Genomic DNA, 23637 nt, shown 5'->3' on the forward strand with positions numbered 1-23637 from the left:
GGAAACTGGAACTCTAACCAATGGTTAGGACCAGAAAGAAGAAATAAATAGTCAACTGGAACAGAATGAAGAAACAAGAATTCAAAAAATTGAGGAGAGGCTTAGGAACCTCTGGGACAACTTCAAATGTTCCAACATCTGAACCACAGGGGTGCCAGAAGGAAAAGAACAAGAGCAAGAAATTGAAAACTTAATGAAGGAGAACTTCCCCAATCTGGCAAAGGAAATAGACTTCCAGGAAGTCCAGGAAGCTCAGAGTCCCAAAGAAGCACACATCAAAGCACATCATAATTACTTCACCCAAGATTAAAGATAAGGAGAGAATCTTAAAAGCAACAACAGAAAAGGAGACTGTTACCTACAAAGGAGTTCCTATAAGACTTCCAGCTGATTTCTCTAAAGAAACCTTACAGGCAAGAAGGGGCTGGAAAGAAGTATTCAAAGTCATGAAAGTCAAAGACCGACATCCAAGATTACCCAGCAAAGCTATCATTTAGAATGGAAGGGCAGATAAAGTGCTTCCCAGATAAGGCTAAGTTAAAGGAGTTCATCATCCCCAAGCCCTTATTATATGAAATGTTAAAAAGACTTATCTAAGAAAAAGAAGATCAAATATATGAACAGTAAAATGGCAACAAACTCACAACTAACAACAACAGAACCTAAAACAAACAAAAAACTAAGCAAACAACTAGGACAGGAACAGAATCAGAGAAATGGAGATTACATGGAGGGTTATCAGTGGGATTAGGGTTGGAGGGATGGGAGAAAAGTTACAGGGAATAAGTAGCATAAATGGTAGGTAGAAAATAGACAAATGGAGGTTAAGAATAGTATAGAAAATGTAGAAGCCAAAGAACTTATATATACGACCCATGGACATGAACTAAGGGGGGGTGATGCAGGTGGGAGGGGGGGTGTGCAGTGCAGAGGGCAATAAAGGGAGGAAAATCAGACAACTGTAATAGCATAATTAATAAAATATATTTTTAAAAATTCCAGTATAAGTAATATAGGTATTATTTCCCTCAATATTATCTCTGGCATAAAAGGATAATGGTGAAGAAATACAAGCCCCCCCAACAACACACAGACTCCAAAAAGAATGCAGTCATCTAATATGAAAAATGGAGATATTTATTGAAGAAGATAGAAGATACAAGAAACATTAGACAATGACACCTCAGTTCCCTTCAGAATACGGACCTAGAGACCTCACATAGTTCTCCCAACTGCCATCAGCTGCCCCATTGTATTTTCCTGAATCACACTGATGGTCTCAAATTTTTTCCTTTTCAAAGGTGATTTTAGTTCTCAGAAAAGGTAGAATTCACAGGCTGCCAAATCTGGGCTGTAGAGGTGCTGAGTCATCTGGGTGATTTCATGTTTTACTAAAACTGCACAAGATGTGATGAATGAGCGGGCATATTGTTGTGATGAAGCTGCCTATCACCAGTTGCCAATAGCTGCAGCATTCTGAATCATCTGAACAGTTTTCATGGAGGAATGTTCAAGCTTAACAGAAAAGCTGATGTAGATTCATTGTTCTACTTGCTCAGTTATTTTAAGTGCAACAGTCACACAGTACACATGCTCACCAAATGAGTATCTACCTCCCCCACTGACTAGTAAGTGAAGTTGTCATTGTCCACACATGTGTATCCCAGTCCACTCTCTTGGGTTCCCAGGTTATACTAATGTCGCAGAAACTGTTCTCATTATATTAACAATGGTTGGACTTTTTCTAAACAAACTCATATATATGTAATGCCTGCTTGAGTGTGGTTGCTACAGTAATAATACAGGCATAATTAATTTATATTTTTAATTTAAATGTTTTACCTAAAATGTCATAATGGTGTGCTTTAGCATGATATTATGTTACAGAATTACATGCTAAAGATTTTGTAATTAAAAAAGGGGCATAGCCCTGGCTTGTGAGACTCAGTGAATTGAGTGCCAGCCTGTGAACCAAGGGGTCGCAGGTTTGATTCCCAGTCAAGGCACATGTGTGGGTTTTGGGAGAGGTCCCCAGTAGGTCACACGCAAGAGGCAGCCACACATTGATGTTTCCCTCCTTCTCTTCTTTCTATAAATAAAATCTTTAAAAGAACAAAAGGGGGGGGTGTTACTTGTGCCTGACCACAGTATGTATGTGTGTGCGTGTAAATATATAAATATATATACACATACATATAACACATATATGCAACTAGATTATATATACATCTATATTTCATTTGTACATAGACATGATACTAATATAAAATAATATTTAAGTCCCAAACTAATGCTAAATATAATAAATGTTACAGAAATTTAGAGAAATGAAAGATCACTGTTAGCAGGAAGATACAACCCAGACTAAAGATGAATCAAGCAGAGAGGAAGAACTAGCTTAGTAAGGAGAAAATTTTGAAAAAACATACCTTGATTCAGAGTCAATGAGAAAACTGTCTGGAGTTGAGGATTAATATAAGGGAAAAGACTAATGTAAAAAATATTAAGTATTGTATTTAGTATTAACAAGTGACACTATTAGTCTCTTAACTGTGCCCTTCTGAAACATATTCCAGATGGACACAGAAACAAAATTAGATATAAAGACAATATGACACATAAGAATTAAGATTACTTATACTTATAATTACATTAATCAGATTTTTATATATCTAGTTTAAGTACCCTAAAATAAATGGGAGTATGAAAAGTCAAAAAAGGGAAAAAAGAGATATGGAATGAATAGTTACTGAATGTCAACATGCTAAGCAGTGCACAAAAGTTTTAGCCTCTGGCCCTGGCTGGTGTGGATTGACTGCCAGCCTGTGAGCCAAAAGGTGACTGGTTCAATTCCAATCAGAGCACATGCCTGGGTTGTGGGGCTGGTCCCTGGTTGGGGACATGAGAGAGGCAACATATTGATGTTTCTCTCACACCTCGATGTTCCTCTCCCTCTCTTTCTCCCTCTCTCTAAAAAAATGAATAAAAATTTTAAAATATTTATAAAAATTTGTATCTTTTCAATAACCCTTAAGATAGGTATTATTAACCCAATATTGTGGGTGACTTAGCAGGCTTAGAGGACAGTAATAACTTTCAAAAGAATATGGTTAAATCTGTTTCTAAAACCCACGGTACTTCAAAATATAACAAGATATTTAACAAATGTGGTAGCCTGAAGAAATTCACACAAAGAACTTAGTCACCTTCAGTAGCTGTAAACTAAAAGTTCTATGAAAATTTAGTATGTACACATGACACTGTAAGGGAGAATGAATTTAAATAACAGATTAGAAAGATCTCCTTAAAGATTTTAAGATTCTGTTGCATCCAAAGAAGGCCATAAAGTCTTCTCCTGTTTATAAAGAAAAGTATCTTTAAGGCAATGAAGTGTGGTTCCACAAAAGGAGTACTGCAGTATAACAATGTATCACTATTCATTCATTCATTCATTCATTCATTCATTTATAGAGGGGAAGGAAGGGAGAAAGAGAGGGAGAGAAACATCTATTGGTTGCCTTCCATATATGCCCCGACTAAGAAGGAACCACAACCTAGACATGTGCCCTGACCAGGAACTGAACCAGTGATCTTTCAGTTTGCTGGACAATGCCCAACCAACTGAGCCACACCTACATGAAAGTAGGGAGGAAAGAAAGTATTTTCTTATTTTTCTTTTTCTAACTTGAGAAAACAGAACATTTTTCTATACTGGACTTTTTGAAAATTTACCTTGTTTAGAGTTTTTTTGGAAGGCCTCAGTTAAAATATATTAGCAACAATGTTATCTACAAATTACTTATTTTCTACATGTACAACAATTAATATTGTTAGGAGCTCACATTCATTGAAGCATTGATTTTAGCAACAGTTTCATCATCTGTTGGGAACTGGTATATGTGCACACCATTGCTGACCAGTTCACTCATGAGCTTGATCTTAAACTTCTGTAATTCAGTTTTAGAAATTGCATCTGCTTTGGCAATCACTGGTATAATGTTCACCTATTAAGAATAAAGAAAAACAAAATCACATAATTGAAGATGTATTTTTTTCATCCTGCAGTTTCTGCATTAAAACCCACTAAATCTCTGACAAATTTCCATAACCTAGATCACAGGATGGGCAAACTACAGTCTAGCTCATGTAAGTAAATATTTATATAAATGAAGGTTAATATAAATAAATAAATATTTATTTATATAAATAAAGATTATGTGGAACACAGCTAGGCCTATTCATTTACATGTTGTCAATGGCCACTTTCACAATATGATAGCAGATATGAGTATTCCATCAGAGATCATGTGGCCTGAGAAGCCTAGAGTTGTTTACTAATTGGCCCTTTTAAGAAAAATCTTGCCAACTCTTGTCCTACATAATCATTAGCTGTCATTCTTACCACATACCCCACACAGTCACTCCTACAGATGCTGGTCCTGCATAATCATTCCTACAGATGCTGGCCTTACAATAAGTGCTTTTAAAAACTACATCTTTTTAAGTTCCAGCAGAGATGAGGTATAGATAGAATGCTTCACCTCCTCACACAACCAAAAGAAGGAAAAACCAATTTAAAAATGAAAAACAACCAGAACTGACAGAAAATCAAACTGTATGGAAGTCCAACAACCAAAGAGTTAAAGAAGAAATATTCATCCAGACTGGTAGGAAGGGTGGAGACAGGAAGCCGGGGCAGAGAGGACATGTGGCAAGGCAGTGACTGGCAGACTGGGTGCTCCCACATTTGCGTGTGGATAATGGAGGAACAACAGGGCACGAGACAGACAGTGGAACTCAGGGTCCCAGTGCAGGGAAAATAAAGCCACAGAACCTCTGGCTGTAAAAATCTATGGAGGTTGTTGTAGTGGAAGAAATGGTCAGTCTCTTGAAAGCAGGGTGAGAGCTGAGCAAGAGCATTGTTCCCTCTTGGACCCCTCCTCCAAATACAGCACAACAACATACCAAAGTGGGTTGCTCTGCCCTGACGAATTCTTAAGGCTCTGCCCCGTAACACTTAACCAGTGCCCCGAGACCAAAAAAAAAAAAAAGGCACAAATGAAAAAACAGATCAAAGCTCCAGAAAAAGAGCTAAGCAACTAGGAGATAGCCAACCTATCAGATACAGAGTTCAAAACACTGGTAACCAAGATGCTCACAGAAATGGTTGAGTATGGCAGTAAAATGAAGAAGTGAAGGCTATGCAAAGTGAAATAAAGAAAAAAATACAGGGAACCAACAGTGAAGGGAAGGAAACCAGGACTCAAATCAACAGTCTGGAGCAAAAGGGAGAAATAAACATTCAACCAAACAGAATGAAGAAACACGAATTCAAAAAAACTGAGGAGAATCTTACGAACTTCTGGGACAACTTTAAATGTTCCAACACCCGAATCACAGGGGTGCCAGAAGGAGAAGAGGAAGTACAACAAAATGAAAACTTATTTGAAAAAATAATGAAAGAAGACTTCCCTAATTTGGCAAAGGAAATAGACATATAAGTCCAGGAAGCTCAGAGTCCCAAAGAAGTTGGACACAAGGAAGCACACACCAAGGCACATCATAATTACATTACTCAAGATTAAAGATAAGAAGAGAATCTTAAAAGCAGCAAGAGAAAAGCAAGTTACCTACAAAGGAGTTCCCATAAGACTATCAGCTGATTTCTCAAAATAGACCTTACAGGGGAGAAGGGGCTGTAAAGAAACATTTAAAGTCATAAAAGTCAAGGACCTACATCCAAGACTACTCTATCCAGCAAAGCTATCATTTAGAATGGAAGGAGAGATAAAGTGCTTCCCAGATAAGGTCAAATTAAAGGAGTTCATCATCACCAAGGCCTTATTTTATGAAATGTTAAAGGGATTTATCTAAGAAATAGAAGATCAAAACTATGAACAATAAAATCACAATAAACTCAATTACCAACAACTGAACCTGAAAAAAAAAAACAGCAACCCAAACAAACTAAGCAAATAACTAGAACAGGAACAGAATCACAGAAATGGAGATCATATGGAGGGTTATCAGTAGGTGTAGGTGGGGAGCAGAGTGGGGGGTAAAGGTACAGGGAATAAGAAGCACAAATGGCAGGTACAAAATAGACATAGGGAGGTTAAGAACAGTACAGGAAATGGAGAAGCCAAAGAACTTACATGTATGACCTATGGACATGAAGTAAGATGGAGGAATGCTGAAGGGAATGGGCAGGTGGAGGTGGATAAAGGAGAGAAAAAAGAATAGGACAGCTGTAATAGCATAATTAATAAAACATACTTAAAAATGAATTAAAAGTACACCTTTTATAATATTAATCTTTCATCTGATTTTTGGTTTAGAAATCTCACATTTTCTTCTCTCAAGGTCTTATAAAATCCTGTCATAGACAAATAAGTAAAATATCGTTGAAAGTGCTTGCTTAATTTACTAACTTAATTTCTTAGTAATTTAAGCACTAAGTAATTACGATGATTGATCCCTCACAAAACTATGAAACAGGTTAAGTTTCTTCTTCTCCTTCATTTTAGCAGGTTCCCTTTCACCAAAGAATCTACACAATCTGTGCCCCACTGTCATGACTCCTGCCTAGGTGTCAAAGGAAGGAAATTTTACGACCAACTGATACTTGTGGATGGTCTCCTCTCAGAGAGGAGAATTGAGGTCATGAAGGCTAACTAACTTAAAAAGCTAATTCTCTAAGATTAATGTCTCCATAAAAGACTGATGCCTACACAAACTTAGGGGTTTGTAGGCTTTTGAATTTGGTTATTTATTTATTTAGTTTGTTTTTAGAGAATATTTCAGGCTAACTAGTTATATGTGTCAACAGAATAAGATATCAATACAATTCTCAGGGTGAAAGTGAAAAGTAAAAATCATAGTTCCCATTCTTAAATTTCTCTTCTTCAACTTCACACTGATTCATTGGTATATTTGGATTTATTAGTCTTAATATGCTCCAAAGAAAGTAAAGATTTTTCTAACTACCCATGAAAAATTGACAGAAAACTTTTCTAAAATTATGGGTATCCAGCTTTCATGGTAAATTTGTCAGAGTATGGTACATAAAAAGTTATGCCAAGTTCAATATCATGTACTTGAATATTCAGTAAATTATGCCAAGTTAAAAACTTATAATTGTGTCCACAATAAACAGCAGAAAGCAGGCTGCAGTGTAGTAAGTGCCTAACATTAAGCTTTTTGATTGTAATAAAAGTGCCTGATATTAAGCTTTTGATTGCCAAGGTATCCATTTTAAAGACATCAAGCTTGCATAAATGTATCCCCAGGTATATGACAAAGCTACTAGCAAAACAACCAGGTAAGGAGCCAGGCTGCCCCACCCATGAAGTTCCCCTTTTAGAAAGCTGGAGCAATCTAAAAAATGCATCTCCCTTCCTGTGTTCTAACTCCCACCCTTATGTTTTATATTTGCAAACAAAGAGTAAATTAAAAACAAATTCACATTAACCAGAGGGGAGCAGGGAGGGGATAATGGGGGGGGGGTAGTTTTTAGGAACATGTATAAAGGACACAGGGACAAAGACAAAGAGCAATAGGGGGGAAATGGAGACAACTGTACTTGAACAATAAAAAAAAAATAAGATTGGGGAAAAAAAGAGTCAATCCATAAAACCCTATACACCCCATCCTTGAACACTAATAAACACAGAGCCCCAGGTTCATACTCCCTCCCTTTCTCCTCCTGTCCTCCCTGTAGGTCCTTGGGTATGCTGTGTACCCTCTAGGATCTACAAGTGACAAATCTTGTTCTTCAAAGTTTTCTGATGGTTTTCTGTTGAAGTGTAACCTGAGATCATAATAAGAACCACAAGGGTTGGTCCAGCCTTGACATCAACCCTGGTGGTGGCAGCAGCAGCGGGGAGCGATATCTGTGGGGTTCACAATATGAGTAAATACATTTGGAAGAATACCTCAGGCATTCCTGACCAACAGCATCACTACCTATAGGCTGGAGGACACAACATAACTCCTTAGTTTTATTTTAGACATGAGGAGACTGAGGCTTAGAGGGCTAAAGAACTTATCCAGGAACATATAGCTATTAAGTGACAGAGTTAATATTTAAAACCAGCCTTTACTAACACCAAATGCTATGATATTTATACAAACTACATCATATTGCTTCTGTCTTGCTAAGATAAAGTTACACATTCGTACTTTTATGTTCCATTAATAAATATTAAACTTCCATATAAACAGATTGAACAATGAAAATAACTAGCTAAATGGTTAGAAAATCTATCAAATGCATAGGCTATCATATAAGCTTCATCAAGTTACTGCTAAAACCAGGGACTATGACTAGTAAAAAGTAAATAAATCTATGTACCAAGACTTCCCTAGCAGGCCCTCTTGCTTTCCACAGTGATGTCCATATAGAAAGTAGTAATGGCCAGAATGCCCTTGCTTTCTGAATACTATCTCATAAAATTATTAGCCAGGATAATGAAAGCTGAATTTCTCATACTCTCAGAGGTTACAGAAAACCTGTGTATTTTTTTAGTATAAGACAGCAGCCTTCAACCACCTTTTAGACAAAAATCCAAAGAGAGTTCATTTGGAGATAGTCTTTTTATAGCTCCCTGAATTTATATATATCTCCTTGGATTATAAATTTAAAAATAGGTTTTCTTGGTATGGTTCACATTAAAATATAATTTGCAATGATGTGATAAAACATTAGATACTAATCTTTGTCAATGAACTTCTCACTTAAGAGTGCCATAAAGGAAAATTATTGTCAAATAAATTCCACATTTAAAAAATGTAAATGGCCCTTTCTGCATGTGAGGACACAGTGAGAACTCTGCAATCAGGAAGATGGCCCTTACACAACCATGCTGGCACCCTGATCTTGAACTTCCAGTCTCCAAAACTAAATTCCACCAGGACTCTGGACTCTAGGATTTTTACTGTATAGAGAGGAACAGATAGTCCTAGTTGTACCCTGTCCATCTACATGCTGGCCATTATAAAATACCAGTGGTATAAAGATTCTAAAAAGAAATTTCCAAGTATTATTGACCAAACGTGAAGAAAGGGATTTTCTGTCCTGCGTGTGTATACACCCGTTTTTCCGTTCTCTCAATTTTTTTTAATATGATAAGGCCTTAGAAGTTATGTCATCAAAAGCGAACAATTTTAGCAAGAGCAAAATTAGTGTTTGTGGATGCATTTGCAAGCCAAGGAGAGGGGCCTCAGAAGAAACCAAACCTACTCACACCTTGGTTTTAGACTTCTAGCTTCCAGAACTGTGAGGAAATTAATTTGTTATTTAAGCCTCTCGTGTGTAGTATTTTGTTATAGCAAAATAGAGCTCTAGCAAACAAACTAATACCCTATGTGCCCCAGCAATTTTGCTCCTAGGTATACAGCCAAGAGAACTAAAAACACGTGACCATGCAGAATTATTTATGATAGCCAAAACCCCAAATGCCCATCAACTGTTGAATAGATAAAATATGAAATATCCATAAAATGGAGTATTATTCAGTAAATTTTAAAAGGAATGTAGTACTGATAGATTTTTTAAGAATATGTAAATGAATCCCCATATTCTGACATGCAATTTAATCATTAAAAAAGAACTAAAATTTTGTATTAATGTTTTTTCTTTGCATTTCATCTTTTAAACTGAATTTCTCTGGAAAATAACCTAAGACTAAAACTTATCAAACGTTTTAAAAATGCACAAAATAAATGTTATACATATATTATCATAAAGATATTTTAATAATTCAAAATAAATATTAAAGCAGGATAAGTTGATTCCTTTTCCAAACCCACCTTGCTGTCAAGGCTCTTCATGGTTAAGAGATCAAGTGTCTTCAGAGAGTGGCCTGTTGGTGAGATGAAGTAGAGGCACACATGGATACGAGAATCATGGTAGTTAAAGAGAGAACGCTTAATCTTCAGTTCTTCTTGGAGATAGGCCTCAAACTGAGCATCTATGTAGTCAACTATTGGTTGGTAGCTAAAAATAATAATTATTTAAATATTGAATGCATATTCATGCTACCTTAATAAGATATTTATGTAACTCTGAAGTTTGAGATCTATATTTTCATCAATTAATAAACACAATATCTATGCTGAACAGATAACTTTAAGTAATAAAACAAATTGTGCAAAATATGCATGTACAGAGGTAGTACTTTAAAACTATCAGGATAACCCATGTTTTAAACTGTTTTATAGAAGTGATATTGAATTTACATTGCTTCATTCTCACATTCATTCACATAACGGATCACTTTCTAACAAGGCTCCCACATTTAACTGCATTTCTGATTTGACACTTTCATTTGATACGTGCCTTTCCTCCTTGATATGTTACTGATTTTTATGCCATACAAATCTAATGCAAGAAGCAAGAAGTTATGGAATTTGACTTAAATATCTTTTAAGTTATTGATACTCATGCCTTTTCTCAGTTAAATAATATGCTGTGTCCATAGTAATTTGCCCCAGGTTTCAGTTTCCAGGGCATAGCAACAAAGACAGAACAGATCCTGGCCAGTTCTTTGAGTTGAAGAGATATATATAGCAGTTCAAGGAAGCCAAAGCAACTAGAATTTATAGATAAGAACACTGGAAAAAAGAAGCTGCACCAACAGAACGTACTGGAGATCTAGAAAGGGATCCCCTTCTGGCTTTGGTGAAGCACTGATGTGCACATGCACATGCATGTGAGGAAAGTACCCAAGACACTGAACTTCTCCTATATTCTAACAACAGTGTTGGTTACAAAGCTATACATTTGTCAAAATTAATTGAATAATACACTTTAAAAAATTGGTGCATTTTAATGTAAATTAGACATCAATAAAACATTTAAAAAGAAAAGCAAAAGAATTGAAAAGACACATAAATGTCATTATTTATAATTATACTAGTATATACATAGAAAATCTAAACAATATTAAAGATGAATTGTTGAAATTAATCAGAGAATTTACAGAAGTTGCTATATGTTAAATCAATATGTCTATAGAAAATGAAATACTTTTAAAAGATTCCATGTATGAGAACATCAAAATTGCCAGATATCAAAGTATAAATTTATGTCTCTGGCTGGCATAGCTCAGTGGATTGAGCACGGGCTGCGAACCAAAGTGTCGCAGGTTCGATTCCCAGCCACGGTACATGCCTGGGTTGCAGGCCATAACTCACAGCAACCGCACATTGATATTTCTCTCGCTCTCTATATCTCCCTCCCTTCCCTCTCTAAAAATAAATAAATAAATAAAATCTTTTAAAAAAAAAGTATAAATTTATAAAGCCATACAAGGTCGCCATATAGAAAATTATTTTAAAAATTAGTATGACTTATAGCAACATGTCACAGGCCTTTGTCTCTGTCGCTAATCAGCTTCTTCAAAAAGTGCACATAAATCATTTCTTGAAATTTAAAGTAGAACACACAAATATGCTAAAAAGGCTGACATAAGTTACACAACTCTTTATGTAAAAACTCTATTATGCAAAATATTTTCTCTCTGAAGCAAACTTTAGAAAAGCAGGAAATTACCTCTAATAATGAAAATACATACTTTCTAAAAAAGGAATAAGAACAAAAGTTATTGCTTTACCCCAGTCTGTTTCCCCTTTTCTTAGTTTAAATTTCACAGAATAATGACATAATATAAAAAAGACTTCATTATCAAAACTTTCCTGTAATGCATTATAATGTACCTGGCTAATTTGGTTAGAATTTCAAAAAAAATCCATGGATTTGGCCATTAGATATTTGCCATTGTATGTCTTGTTTTTTTCCCTCATTGAATTTAGTCTTGCCTAAAAATTAGTACAAATCACTTAAAATACAATGAATTGGCATATCAGGAAATAATTAAAACTATTTTTGCTGAAATAGATATTTTCATTAAAATAGTTTGACACATTTCAAACTATTCTAGAGAAATTAGGTAACTGAATATAAAAGTGTCAATTTGTTAGTCAGAACAAAATATTGCTTAATGATTAAAAAAATTAAAAGTCTGGGAGGAAAGGTATGGATTTCTATAGTAGAAAATCAAATCATAGCACATGGCAAGAGAATACAAATGCCCTGAAATTAAAAAAAAAAAAACAACAAAACTTGTTTTACTACAAGAAGAAAACATGTACCTTTCTTTTTTGTTTATTTGGTCACCAAATCCCACTGTATTCACAACGGTCAATTTCAATCGAACATTACTTTCTTGGAGTTCATATGTCTGAGCTTTAAGTCTAACATGTGGGTAAAAATGTGAGGATTCATGGTCTTCAAAATTAGTATTAAACAATGTATCAATCAGCGTTGATTTTCCAATTCCAGTCTCCCCTGAAGGAAACAAAGGTACATACATCTTCACAGGTGCACAGGATGGATGAGAAAAAATAGAACTGTAAACTCTTAAGAGTGATTTCAAGGATCCCAAATATTTTTAATATTTCAAAGGCTGAGTTGTACATGGAAGAAATACATGCTAAGGTCAGTCCACTAAGTCATTAGCAGAATATAAAAATGAGTAAGTATGCTAAGTTACTCAGAACTCTAAAGTACTGAAATGCTTAAAGAACAAACAAAAAGTTAAAGCAGTACAGGTGAAAAACAAAACTCATAAAATTTAAGTAACTGAACAAAATCTGTGATCATGATCTCAAATTGATAACATGAGCACCACACAACTTACAAGAATGAAGTGAGCACAAGGAACATGAAGGAATAACTTAGAGAAAGAGTCTGGCACTCACCAACACAGAGAATATTGAAACAGAAGCCTTGCTGAATGGATCTGTTGACCAGCTGATCAGGCAAATTCTCAAAACCAACATGGCCACACATAGTCAAAGAACGAATATTTTCTCTTTTCTGAAGAAAAAAAAATAGCAACAACAAAAACAAAATCTTTACTAAGACAGAATATAAGGAAGTTTGAAAGAATAAATATATCAAAGAAACTTAAAATTTTAAGATCATTTTACCTTCCAAGATACAACTAAGTAAATTTGTGAGAAACGTGTCCAGACCCTCAAAACATGTATTTCTTTTCATATAATGAGATTTCAGCACTACTTATAACATTAAAATATTTGATTTTCAAAAGAGGAAAATATCCAAAAGAGAAAAAACTGGCATTCATTTGTAAAACAAAATGTTTAAAGTAATTTTGTGATACATTTTTAATAACATTTTAATTTGGGTTTTTTTTTGCCTTTGATCAGATTTTTATTCAAAATTAGCTGTTCATAGTGATTTGACCTTTATGGAATAAACAAATTTAAGTTTATGCTGCACGTTTGTTTTCTTCTGTGGTAGTGCCATATAGATCATCTAGCTTGCAGAAAGTACTTTTAATCCAAATGTAGTAGTAACAGCCCACAATTCCATCAGGAGCAAGCTTCAAAGTGTTCAGTTTGTTTACAGTATGCAGAGAAATTCCAAGGATGTTTCTGAAGGCTTTGATGATACTGTTGTTCTCATTATATGAGGGGGGACCCCCCACCTATCCTCTGGTGGGTGAGCCCCTCACAGCATATAGGCTTCCCCTGTTAGGTGAGTGTTCTAGGTACCCATCTGTATGAGTGTACCACCCGGCATTATTGTGACAGGCTGCATTAGACTTCAGTGAATTTTTTTGACTCAACACATTTGCCCATTTCATAGTGAGTGATTTATGAGTGCACCTGTCCACACTGCAAGCTGTGTTCAGAAGTTTTTGACCAAAAATGGTAAGACACCCATGTCCTACCCTATTTACTCTATCTTCACCCCAAAAGACTTTTTTTGTTTCCCCAGATGAAGAGTTCTCAGAGGGAAATGGTTTGCCGATGTGGAAGAGGGGACACAAAAAATGGCAGAAACACTAAAAGGCATCAAAATCAACGAGTTCAAAAACTGTTTTGAGTAGTGGAAAAAACATCTCAATAGGTTTATTGCATCAAATGGAGAGTACTTTGAAGGTGACCAAAGTTTAAATAGGTAAGAATAAATACACAATTTTGTATTTAAAAATTCTGTTTTGAATAATGCAAGGTCCTCTGTGCTGGATACTACGATGGTTTCTGATTTTGCTCTTGTCATCTCTCATTCACTGAGAGGCACGGACTTTTTTATAATAACATTTTAGGCCTTAAGTTTCTTAAGAAGCAAATCAGCCTCTTTGATCTTGTAGCCTTCAACTTTATCTTCAACCACAAAAGGAAGTTAGGAACTTCCTCAATATGATGACCTTTAGACATGACCAGTGCAACCAAGGCAGAGCTTGATGGAACATCATGTTCACTCTGTGGAGCCAATGGCACCAGGTTTTGGTTGGTGCAAACATGTGGATGACACATATATCCAAAAGCACCCTGATCAGAATGATGAGTTCCACCACCTCAAACTCTGGGAATTTGAGTCATAGCTCTGCTAGTACCTAAGGCTGGTTTGATGGCCTGCCAATTCACTGACAGCATAGGGCTGTCAGTAGTGTTTTGCACAAGTTGGTGTGAACAAACTTCACAATATCTGGTTGAAAGGAAGCCTTAAACACAGCAAACAAAATGACATTTTTGCCAGATGATTCCCTCTTTTTGGAATACTCTCATATGTGTCAATGGATGACCACTGGTTCTTATATTAACATATTATATGAAAAAAGTACAATATAAAATTATAGGTACAGTCCTAGCACCCAGTAATGGCAGAATAACAATGTCACCTAACCTTCCAATTAATAATAACTATAATCAATTTTTTCAAGTACTGGAGTACTTGAAAAAGTACTGGTGGACATTTTCAAGGCTGGTGGACATTGAAGGGGAGACTCTTGAAACAAGAAAAATATATAAGGTGAGATATTTTCTAGCTTTCCCCCTGAGGACACTCCCCAGTCATTGTTGCAAAAGGAAGATAGAGCTCAAAATGCCAGTGGCAGTCTTATTGGGTTGGTAAGTCAGTTGGAGAAAAGGTCATGTAAATGCAGGAGAAAATTATAGAAAGGAGGGAGTCCAAAACCTGTAAATACACTTCCCTCAAATCCTTGGCTGACTGTTGAATTGCACATGCATAGGATAAATACAAATAGCCTAGCAGGGGAAAAATAGGAAGAAGTTACACAGAGTGTTCAAGAGAGCCATTCTGGGGGGCTTGAATTTTGAGTCTGTAAATTAAAAGGTGCTTGGCAAACACTTTAAGGCTTCCCAATGAAAACCTTAATGGGCTATATGTTAGGAATAAGAATCACATTCCAGGAGTCAGAAATGCTCCCTATATAGAAAGCATGGCTGAAGTAGACCTACTCTAACACTGACTATAACAAAAGCTCAACATAATCAATGTGACCATCTAATAACTTGCCTGTTAGAAAAAAGGTCAGCACTCCTCAGAAGAAGAAAATAAAATCTAGCACCTCCTCAATGTATCATTCACAACATCTCCTATACAATCAAAAACTACCATATAGGAGGAAGCAGAAAAGGTGAATTCATACTCAAGGAAAAAAAACCTCAACAGAAAGAGATCCACAAATAAACCAAAAGCTGAATTATCTCATAAGAACTTTAAAATAGCTATTGTAATCATACTAAGTAAGAAAAATATACACTTTTCCACAGGAAAGAGAGATGGACACAATAGGTGACATCAGAGGGAATCATGAGATATTAAAGAAAGCTCTCAACAACTAGAGGCAACAGACAGAAAGGAAGATCAAACCATGGAACAGAGATTTGTTGCAATAGTTATTATCCAAGCTAAAATTCTCTCACAGAAAAAAAATGAAACTATAACAGAGACTCAAAAACCTATGGGACAATAACAAATAATCTAACATACCTATAATTGAAACCTCAGGTGAAGAAGGAGACAGGCAAGGGGAGGAAGAAAGAAAATATCTGAGTAAGAGTGACTGAAAATTTTCCAATTTTCTAAATATGACCTCAGAGATCAAAGAATTTCAGCAAACTACAGTGGAAAAATCCAAAGGTACCCACAAGTAGGCATGTCACAGCAAACTGTTTAAGAATAAGGATAAAGGGAAACTTTATGAGCAACCAGGTATGGGAGACAGATTATATATAAGTAAAACATAAAATGACCACAGGTTTCTCATAAGAAACAATGCTAACCAAGAAACAATACAACAATATCAATAAAATGCCAAAAGAAAAAAACAGCAACCAAGAATTCTATTATCAAGTGAAAATATTCTTTACCAATGAAGGCAAAATGAAGACATCTTTAGACAAAATCTGAGAAAAGTCATTGTAAGTAGATGTACACTATATGACATGTTAAAAGTTCAAGAGAAGGGAAACAATAATAGGTGGAAACTCAGATTGGCAGTAAACTCAGCAGTGCCACTGCTTGGATTATACTCTAAGAATCCTGAAACACCAATTCATAAGAACCTATGCACACCAATGTTCATAGCAGCACAATTTACAATAGCCAAGTATTGGAAGTGCCCATCAGTAAATGAGTAGATCAAAAAACTGTGGTACATTTACACAATGGAATGCTGCACAGCAGAAAGCAAGGAGCTCCTGCCCTTCTCAATAGCATGGATGGAATTGGAGAGCATTATGCTAAGTGAAGTAAGCCAGGTGGTAAAAGACAAATACCATATGATCTCACCTGTAAGTGGAACTTAATGAGCAAAACAAACAAGCTAGCAAAATGCAACCAGAGACACTGAAGTAAAGAACAAACCGACAGTAACTAGAGAGGAGTGGGGAGGGAGATAATAGGAGGAAGGCCATTAAGGAACATTTATAAAGGACACATGGACAAAGCCAAAGGGGGTAGGTTCAAGGGTAGGAAGCAAGGATGGGTGGGGTGAGGGATGTGGTGTGGTGGAAATGGATACAAATGTACTTGAACAACAAATTTTAAAAAAAGAAATCTATGTAATATCATTAACCAATGTCACCCCAATAAATTTAATAAAATTTTAGAAATAATAAAATGCATAAACGTGAGAGAGCTCCTTCCTTGTTTAAATTTCTTGAAAATATAATTGAATGTTTAAAGCAACAACAATTATCACAGGATTTATAATACATGGAGAAATAGAATGTATGATAATAACAGCACAAAGGATAGGAAGGGGAATGGAGATATACTGTTGTAATGTTTCTGTATTATTCATGAACTACTATAATATTGTTTGAAGGTGGTATGTCAGTTGAAGCCTGTATCAATTACTATTTTAAAATTTTTTTTAAAAAACCAGAAATATAGCTAATAAGCCAATAGGGAAGATAAAATGCAATCATAAAACTCTATTAATCTAAAAGAAGGTAGGAAAAGGAAAGAAAAAAACAGGACAAACAGCAAACTGATAGACTTAAATTCAGCAATATCTATAATTAAATTAAAGATAAATGATGTAAACCAGTGCTGTCCAATAGGACTTTCTACAATGATGGAAATTTTCAATATCTGAGCTGTGCAACAGATACTCACTAGTCACATGCAGATATTAAGCACTTGAAATGTAACCAATGTAACTGAGGAACTTAATTTAATAAAATTTTATTTAATTTTAACTAATTTAAATTTAAAGGGCCACATGTGGCTAATGGCTACCATACCAGATAGTGCAGGTCTAAACATTTCAATTAAAAGAAGGAAACTGTCAAACTGGATAAAATAACAAAATCCAACTATATACTGTCAAAATAGTAACTGACAAGCTGATCCTAAAATTTATACGGAAATGTAGAAGATTTAGAATAGTAAAACAATTCTGTAAAAGAACAAAATTAAAGGACTTACAGTTTCTACTCAAAGCTACAATCACAAAGTGTAGTATAGAAAGAGCTGAGAACTTCCAAAGAATTGGGTTTGAGGCAAGAAGGGGATTCAAGTTCTCCCTTGCTGTATGGATAAAAGGGAGCCACATGACAAGGACCTAAGAATGATTAGGACCTGCTACTAATTGGCCAGGAAGAAACTGAATTCTGCCAATAACCTGAGTTTGGAAGGGGAGTCTCCAGGTAAGAACCCAGCCAGTCAACATCCTGAGTGTGAGGCCTTGGGCAAAGAAGCCAGCTGTGCTGTGCCTGGCTTTCTGATCTACAGAAGTGTGGGCTAATAAACAGGTGCTGTTTTAAGCAGCTAAATTTGTGGCAATTTGCTATGGAGCAACAGAAAACCAGTACACTGTATTTTCTTTTGTGGCCTTTAAATAATTTTTAGTCAGGTAAGCATATTATTTTATAATTAAAAAAGAGTAAGGAAACATTATTTTCCCCAGTCATAAAAGTATTAAAGATTAAAATAATAGTTATTGTCTAATAAGCAAGTGCAAAAGTTGAACCAAATGGCTGTAGAAATCCTTCTGGCTCTAAAGCTATATAATTTTTTAAAGTATATTTTACTGATTATGCTATTATACTTTTCCTAATTTTCCCCCTTCATCCCCCCTCTGCCCTTCACACCCCCAACCCTCCAGCATTCCCCACCTAAGTTCATGTCCATGGGTTGTACATATAAGTTCTTTGATGTCTCTGTTCCCTATATCATTCTTAACCTCTCGTTTATTTTATGCCTACCAACTATAATCACCTATACTTTCCCCACTACATTCTTCCTCTCCCTGCCTCAGTGATGTCCATTTCTCTGATTCTATTCCTATTCTAGTTGTTGCTTAGTTTTTGTTTTCATTTTTTTAGGTTCAGTTGTTGATAGTTGAGTTTGTTGTCATTTTACTGTTCATAGTTTTTGATCTTCCCCTATTCCTTTGATAAGTCCCTTTAACACTTCATATAATAAGGGCTTGAGGCTGATGAACTCCTTTAACTTGACCTTGTCTGGGAAGCACAGTATCTACCCTTCCATTCTAAATGCTAGCTTTGCTGGAGAGAGTAATCTTGGATGTAGGTCCTTGCCTTTCATGACTTTGAGTATTTCTATTCAGCCCCTTCTTGCCTGTAAGGTTTCTTTTGAGAAATTAGCTGATAGTCTTATGGGAACTTCTTTGTAGATAACTCTCTCCTTTCATCTTGCTGCTTTAAGTTTCTATTTTTAATCTTAGGTACCTTAATGATGATGTGCCTTGGTGTGTTCCTCTTTGGGTCCAATTTCTTTGGGACTCTCTGGGCTTCCTGGAAGTCTATTTCTTTCGCCATATTCGGGAAGTTTTCCTTCATTATTTGTTCAAGTAAGTTTTCAACTTCTTTCTCTTGTTCTTCTTCTGGCACCCCTATTATTCGAATGTTGGAACATTTCAAGTTGTCCCAGAGTTTCCTAAGCCACTGCTCATTTTTAATTCTTGTTTACTCATTCTGTTCTGGTTGAATATTTATTTCTTCCTTTGGTTCTAAATCATTGATTTGAGTCCTTCCCTTCACTGTTGGTTCCCTGTATATTTTGTTTTATTTCACTTTGGGTAGTTATGGTATAAGGGGGCAGGACCTTAGGTATTGTTGGCCAGGGTGCAGCCCCTCTTTGCTGTGTTGTGGCGCTGTATGTGGGGGAGGGGTCAGAGAGGGAACAATATGCTCCCTTGCTCTGCTCTAGCCCCATTTTCCAAAGAATTGTGTCATGTGAGACAGGAAATTTCTCCTGCCATGGCAACCCCCACAGTCATTTACAGCTAGCTTTGAGTCTTTAGTTTCCTGTTCAGCCAGCCCTGCCTTATGTGCACAGTCTGAAGCCTTGCCGTGTGACCTCTCTGCCTGGCTACGCCCCTCCTACTAATCCAGGCAAATGTTTCTTTGACTGCTTGGTTGTTGCAGTACCATGCAGTATGATTTTTCTGGCACTTCTGGTTTTTTACTGTTTTTAGATTGGTTGCTATCCTTCTTTTGGTTGTGCGAGGAAGATAAGCATTTCTTCCTATGCCTCCATCTTGGCCAGAACTCTAAAGCTATATAATTTTAATGTCATGAAAACAAAAGAAACTTTTCAAAAATATGAAGAGGGGTCAGAAAAAATGAGGAGTAAGCACTAAAAGATTGCTAATAATTGTGATAGTAATTTCACAAAAGTAACTTGTTAGAAAACAGATTAGAAGTAATTCAAAAAGGACCTGGCTTGTGTGGTGCCATGGACTGAGTGCCAGCCTGAGAACCAAAAGGTTGCTGGTTCGATTCCCAGTCGGGGCACATGCCTGGGTTGTGGGCCAGCTCTCCAGTAGGGGGCGCATGAGAGGCAACTACACACTGATGTTTCTCTTTCTAACCCTCTCCTTTCTCCTCTCTAAAAGCAAATAAATAAAATCTTTAAAAAAAGAGTAATTCAAAAAGTCCTCATGGGGATAAAATAAAGATAAAATATACTATTATTACCAATGAGAGAAAAGACCAAAAAGGATGGCTATTTGGTGGTCTAATTATGATTTATCAAAAGTGTGGGAACCTTAGCATGTGTGGGGGAAGAGAGAAAAGAACTTTCCTGTCTCTGAATAGTTATCTTAAAAACAGGGGCATTTGGAGTACAACATACATCTATATACTCACTCTCTTTTCATCATCAGATACCTGGGAGGACATACAAGATTTTGTTGCCATGTGAGAGATTTAACTAAAGGACAGACCATAAGGAAATTATTTAATCTTATTGAATTACCCATGCTTACATTTGTAATTTTTCTTTCTAAAAGAAATGGACAGCTCTCTTTCACCAAGTTAAATTTACTTTCTCTACTTAAATATAAATTTTAATATGAATTACTAAAACACATCCCTCCCCTCCAGGTGCATTTAGGACCCTGGAAATATTAAGGTCTCATCTTGTTACTCAGGAAGACAACTTCCTACACTCTAGAGAATTAAAAGAGTTATCTACATCAACCAAGTTCTGCAAGTATACCCCTCAAAAGCAGTGCTACTCTTCAGTTTGAATTTTAATTTCCTTAATGTCAAGTGGGATAGACATTGGACACATGATTATTCAATCCATCATTAATTTTTAACTTGAATCAACATAAAAGTTAATTCACATTCAAGGTAAGTACAAACAAAAGTCTTTCCTGTCTCTGAATAGTTATCTTGAAAACAGGGGCATTTGGAATACAACATACATCTATATACTCACTCTCTTTTCATCATCAGATACCTGGGAGGACATACAAGATTTTGTTGCCATGTGAGACTGAAAGAGCTGAAAAAATTAAAAGAAAATACAGATATTGCTAAAAAAAACCTGTATATAATTAATATATTTACAATGAAAAGGAATTCTAATATTGTCATTATTACCAAATTTTGACTTGTAATCTACACAACTGACTCATGTTTAAAACTTTTACTAGACAGATATCTGCATAAATAATACTCATATATAATATTCAACATATAATATACATTAATACATTTAAGCATATACACAAAAAATATTTTAAAAATAGTAAATGCCTATTTACATACAGGAAGACAAAGAACATTACTTTTATTTGAAAGACTTTATGAGGTTAAAAAATGGAAAATAAGCTATTTCACTTAAAAAATACTCTAGGAGCTAAGAGGCACTCAAAATTCAGTGTATTGCACTATAGGATACCAGGGGAAATTTTCAGTATAGTTGAAAAAGTTAAGGATTTTAAAATGTGAATACGTTCCTTAGTTATCCAATTAAAATAGAAATAATTTTCATTTATAAAACTCCTATTATATTCCCATCACTATGCTAGCTCATTACATTTTCTTATTTAAACCTCACAACAGATCCAGCTATACATTTCCATGGCATGCATGAGAAAACTACAATTCAGAATGGTTAAATAACTCATCTCAGTAAATTGTGGAATATATGTCTGATATGACAGCAAAGCTCTTCCTTCTGCTGTCCCAAGTTGTAAATGAAATACATATTCACTGTGTTTGCAACAATCAGGAATAGGGGAAGAGAGGTATGAGAGAAACTGTGTCTATCTCCAGTGCTGCCTCAGAAGGCACTACTACTTCAGACTACAGCACAAGACACTGAGGAAATGTCTACACTTTTAAAAAGTAGTATTAATGTGGATGTCGTCAAGGAAACATGCAAACAGGGCCAATGAGAATATAGTGTACAATAAGTTCCCTTCCTACCTTTGATTCTCTAGTACCTCAGCAGTTCTGCTCCCGAGAGGCCACCAGACTCATGTCCCCTTACAGGGATGGCCCGTACATGCAGAAACAAACACAAATACACAGTCCTCCTTTGTTTATGGGAATAGCCTATTGCTTTGTATTGGGTTTTTTGTTTGTTTGCTTTTGGGTTTTTTTGTTTTGTTTTATTTTGTTTTGTTTTTTTGCTTAGTCTGTCCTGGAGACTGTTTCACCAGTACCCAGATGTATTTCACTGTGTCTATAGTAATAGCATTCTGTTCTATATACTAAAGTATACATGGATGTCCCATCTTTATTTAAGCAGTCCCCTGGTCTTTGATTACAATGATCTATGCTACAGTGATAAAAGGAAGAACCTTACCGCTGCAGTAAAGGAGTGGTGTTTCTGCACCTCACTCCCCAATTCCATCCCCCTGCCCCTGAGGTATGAATGCAGTCCCAAGCAGACACACAGGTACTTCATGACTGGATTTTACAGAATGCTAACAACCACCTTCCTCTGGTACATCTGGATAATCTAGCCTTGTTAAGTAATCACTACATATACAGTGTTTCCAAATCCTGAGTAGCTGACTGAACATACTCTTCCAACATGAAATGCCTCTTATCATTTGGAAGATGTCCCTATGTAAAAGTACACAATTTAAAAAGTAAGAAGTACATAATGATACAAAGCACATCAGACTGGTCTAAGGTTTTGTTTTTAACTATACATATACTTCACTTTACTCCCTCTAGCCAGTGCCCTGCCATTGTAACAAGCTTGTTCACTCTAGTCACTGCGTGGCACACAAGCAGTAGATCGTATCCCTCTCCTATGCCAGAACAGAAAGGTGACAGTGACTACAACAGAGCAGTGGTTGTTATGGAGATTTGGAGGAGGAGGAGATAATTAAAGGCCAGAGCAGTTTCTAAGAAGAAAATGATATTAAATGAGTCAGAAAGGTGATAAAGCATCAGATGAGGTCATTCCTAAGGTAGAAAACACCCATGAGCACCAGAAGGGAGACAGAAGTTCATCTGTACAGAAAGTAAATACTGGTTATAAGAATTTGGGAACAAAAAGAAGTGTTCAGTGGTCTCTTGCTGCCAAGTTAGGAGAGAGGTTGAGAAACAGATCAGAGATACTACATACCAGAAGCTAACTGAGGAACTTTGAAATGTCTACCTGGAGGGTCTGGCTTGTGTTAAAGGCAAAGAAGTGCCCTGGAAAGTATCTGTGTGGAGGCCCTGTGCAGAGCCTTGCCAATAAACATTCCATGCTCAGTTTTACTTTCTCATGTAACATGCTATTTGCTTACATCAGTGGTGGAAGTAGGTGGCACACATCTAATTCACTGAAGGCTGTATTATTTCCACTTATCACTGTATAACTTTAACTAAAATTAAACTTTTAAAAATTACAGTAAGAAAGTAGTTGTCAGTTTTTAATATAGTGGATAACATATGACTAGATTTTTGTGAAATGCTGCTCAGTAAATAGTTTGATTTACTCAGTAAGTAAAATTTACTTAGAAAAAATAAAGATAGGTTTGTAATCACTTGTCATTAACCTCTGACTAATAAAACCTGGTTACATTTCTG

General features: G+C 35.8%; 1 protein-coding gene across 9 annotated transcripts in view; it reads right to left on the bottom strand.

The window, feature by feature from the left end:
• SEPTIN10 (septin 10) overlaps positions 1–23637 on the bottom strand; it is a 78437-nt gene that overhangs the window by 27408 nt on the left and 27392 nt on the right. For 2 of the 9 annotated variants that reach the window (XR_004903350.1, XM_036026640.1), the window contains exons 2-6: positions 21038–21103; positions 12763–12880; positions 12154–12349; positions 9811–9997; positions 3843–4004 (exon numbers count right to left, since the gene is read on the bottom strand). Coding sequence is in view for 8 of the 9 variants with exons in the window: in XM_036026640.1 (XP_035882533.1) it covers positions 3843–4004; positions 9811–9997; positions 12154–12349; positions 12763–12880; positions 21038–21103 (729 nt within the window). In the remaining variant the exon portion in view is untranslated. Of the gene's footprint in view, positions 1–3842; positions 4005–9810; positions 9998–12153; positions 12350–12762; positions 12884–20460; positions 20512–21037; positions 21104–23637 lie in introns of those variants that run through there. The other 7 variants (XM_028512440.2, XM_036026641.1, XM_036026642.1 and 4 more) reach the window with 7 other exon arrangements.

Source organism: Phyllostomus discolor, chromosome 5, assembly GCF_004126475.2.
Source record: "Phyllostomus discolor isolate MPI-MPIP mPhyDis1 chromosome 5, mPhyDis1.pri.v3, whole genome shotgun sequence".
Taxonomy (NCBI): Eukaryota; Metazoa; Chordata; class Mammalia; order Chiroptera; family Phyllostomidae; genus Phyllostomus; species Phyllostomus discolor.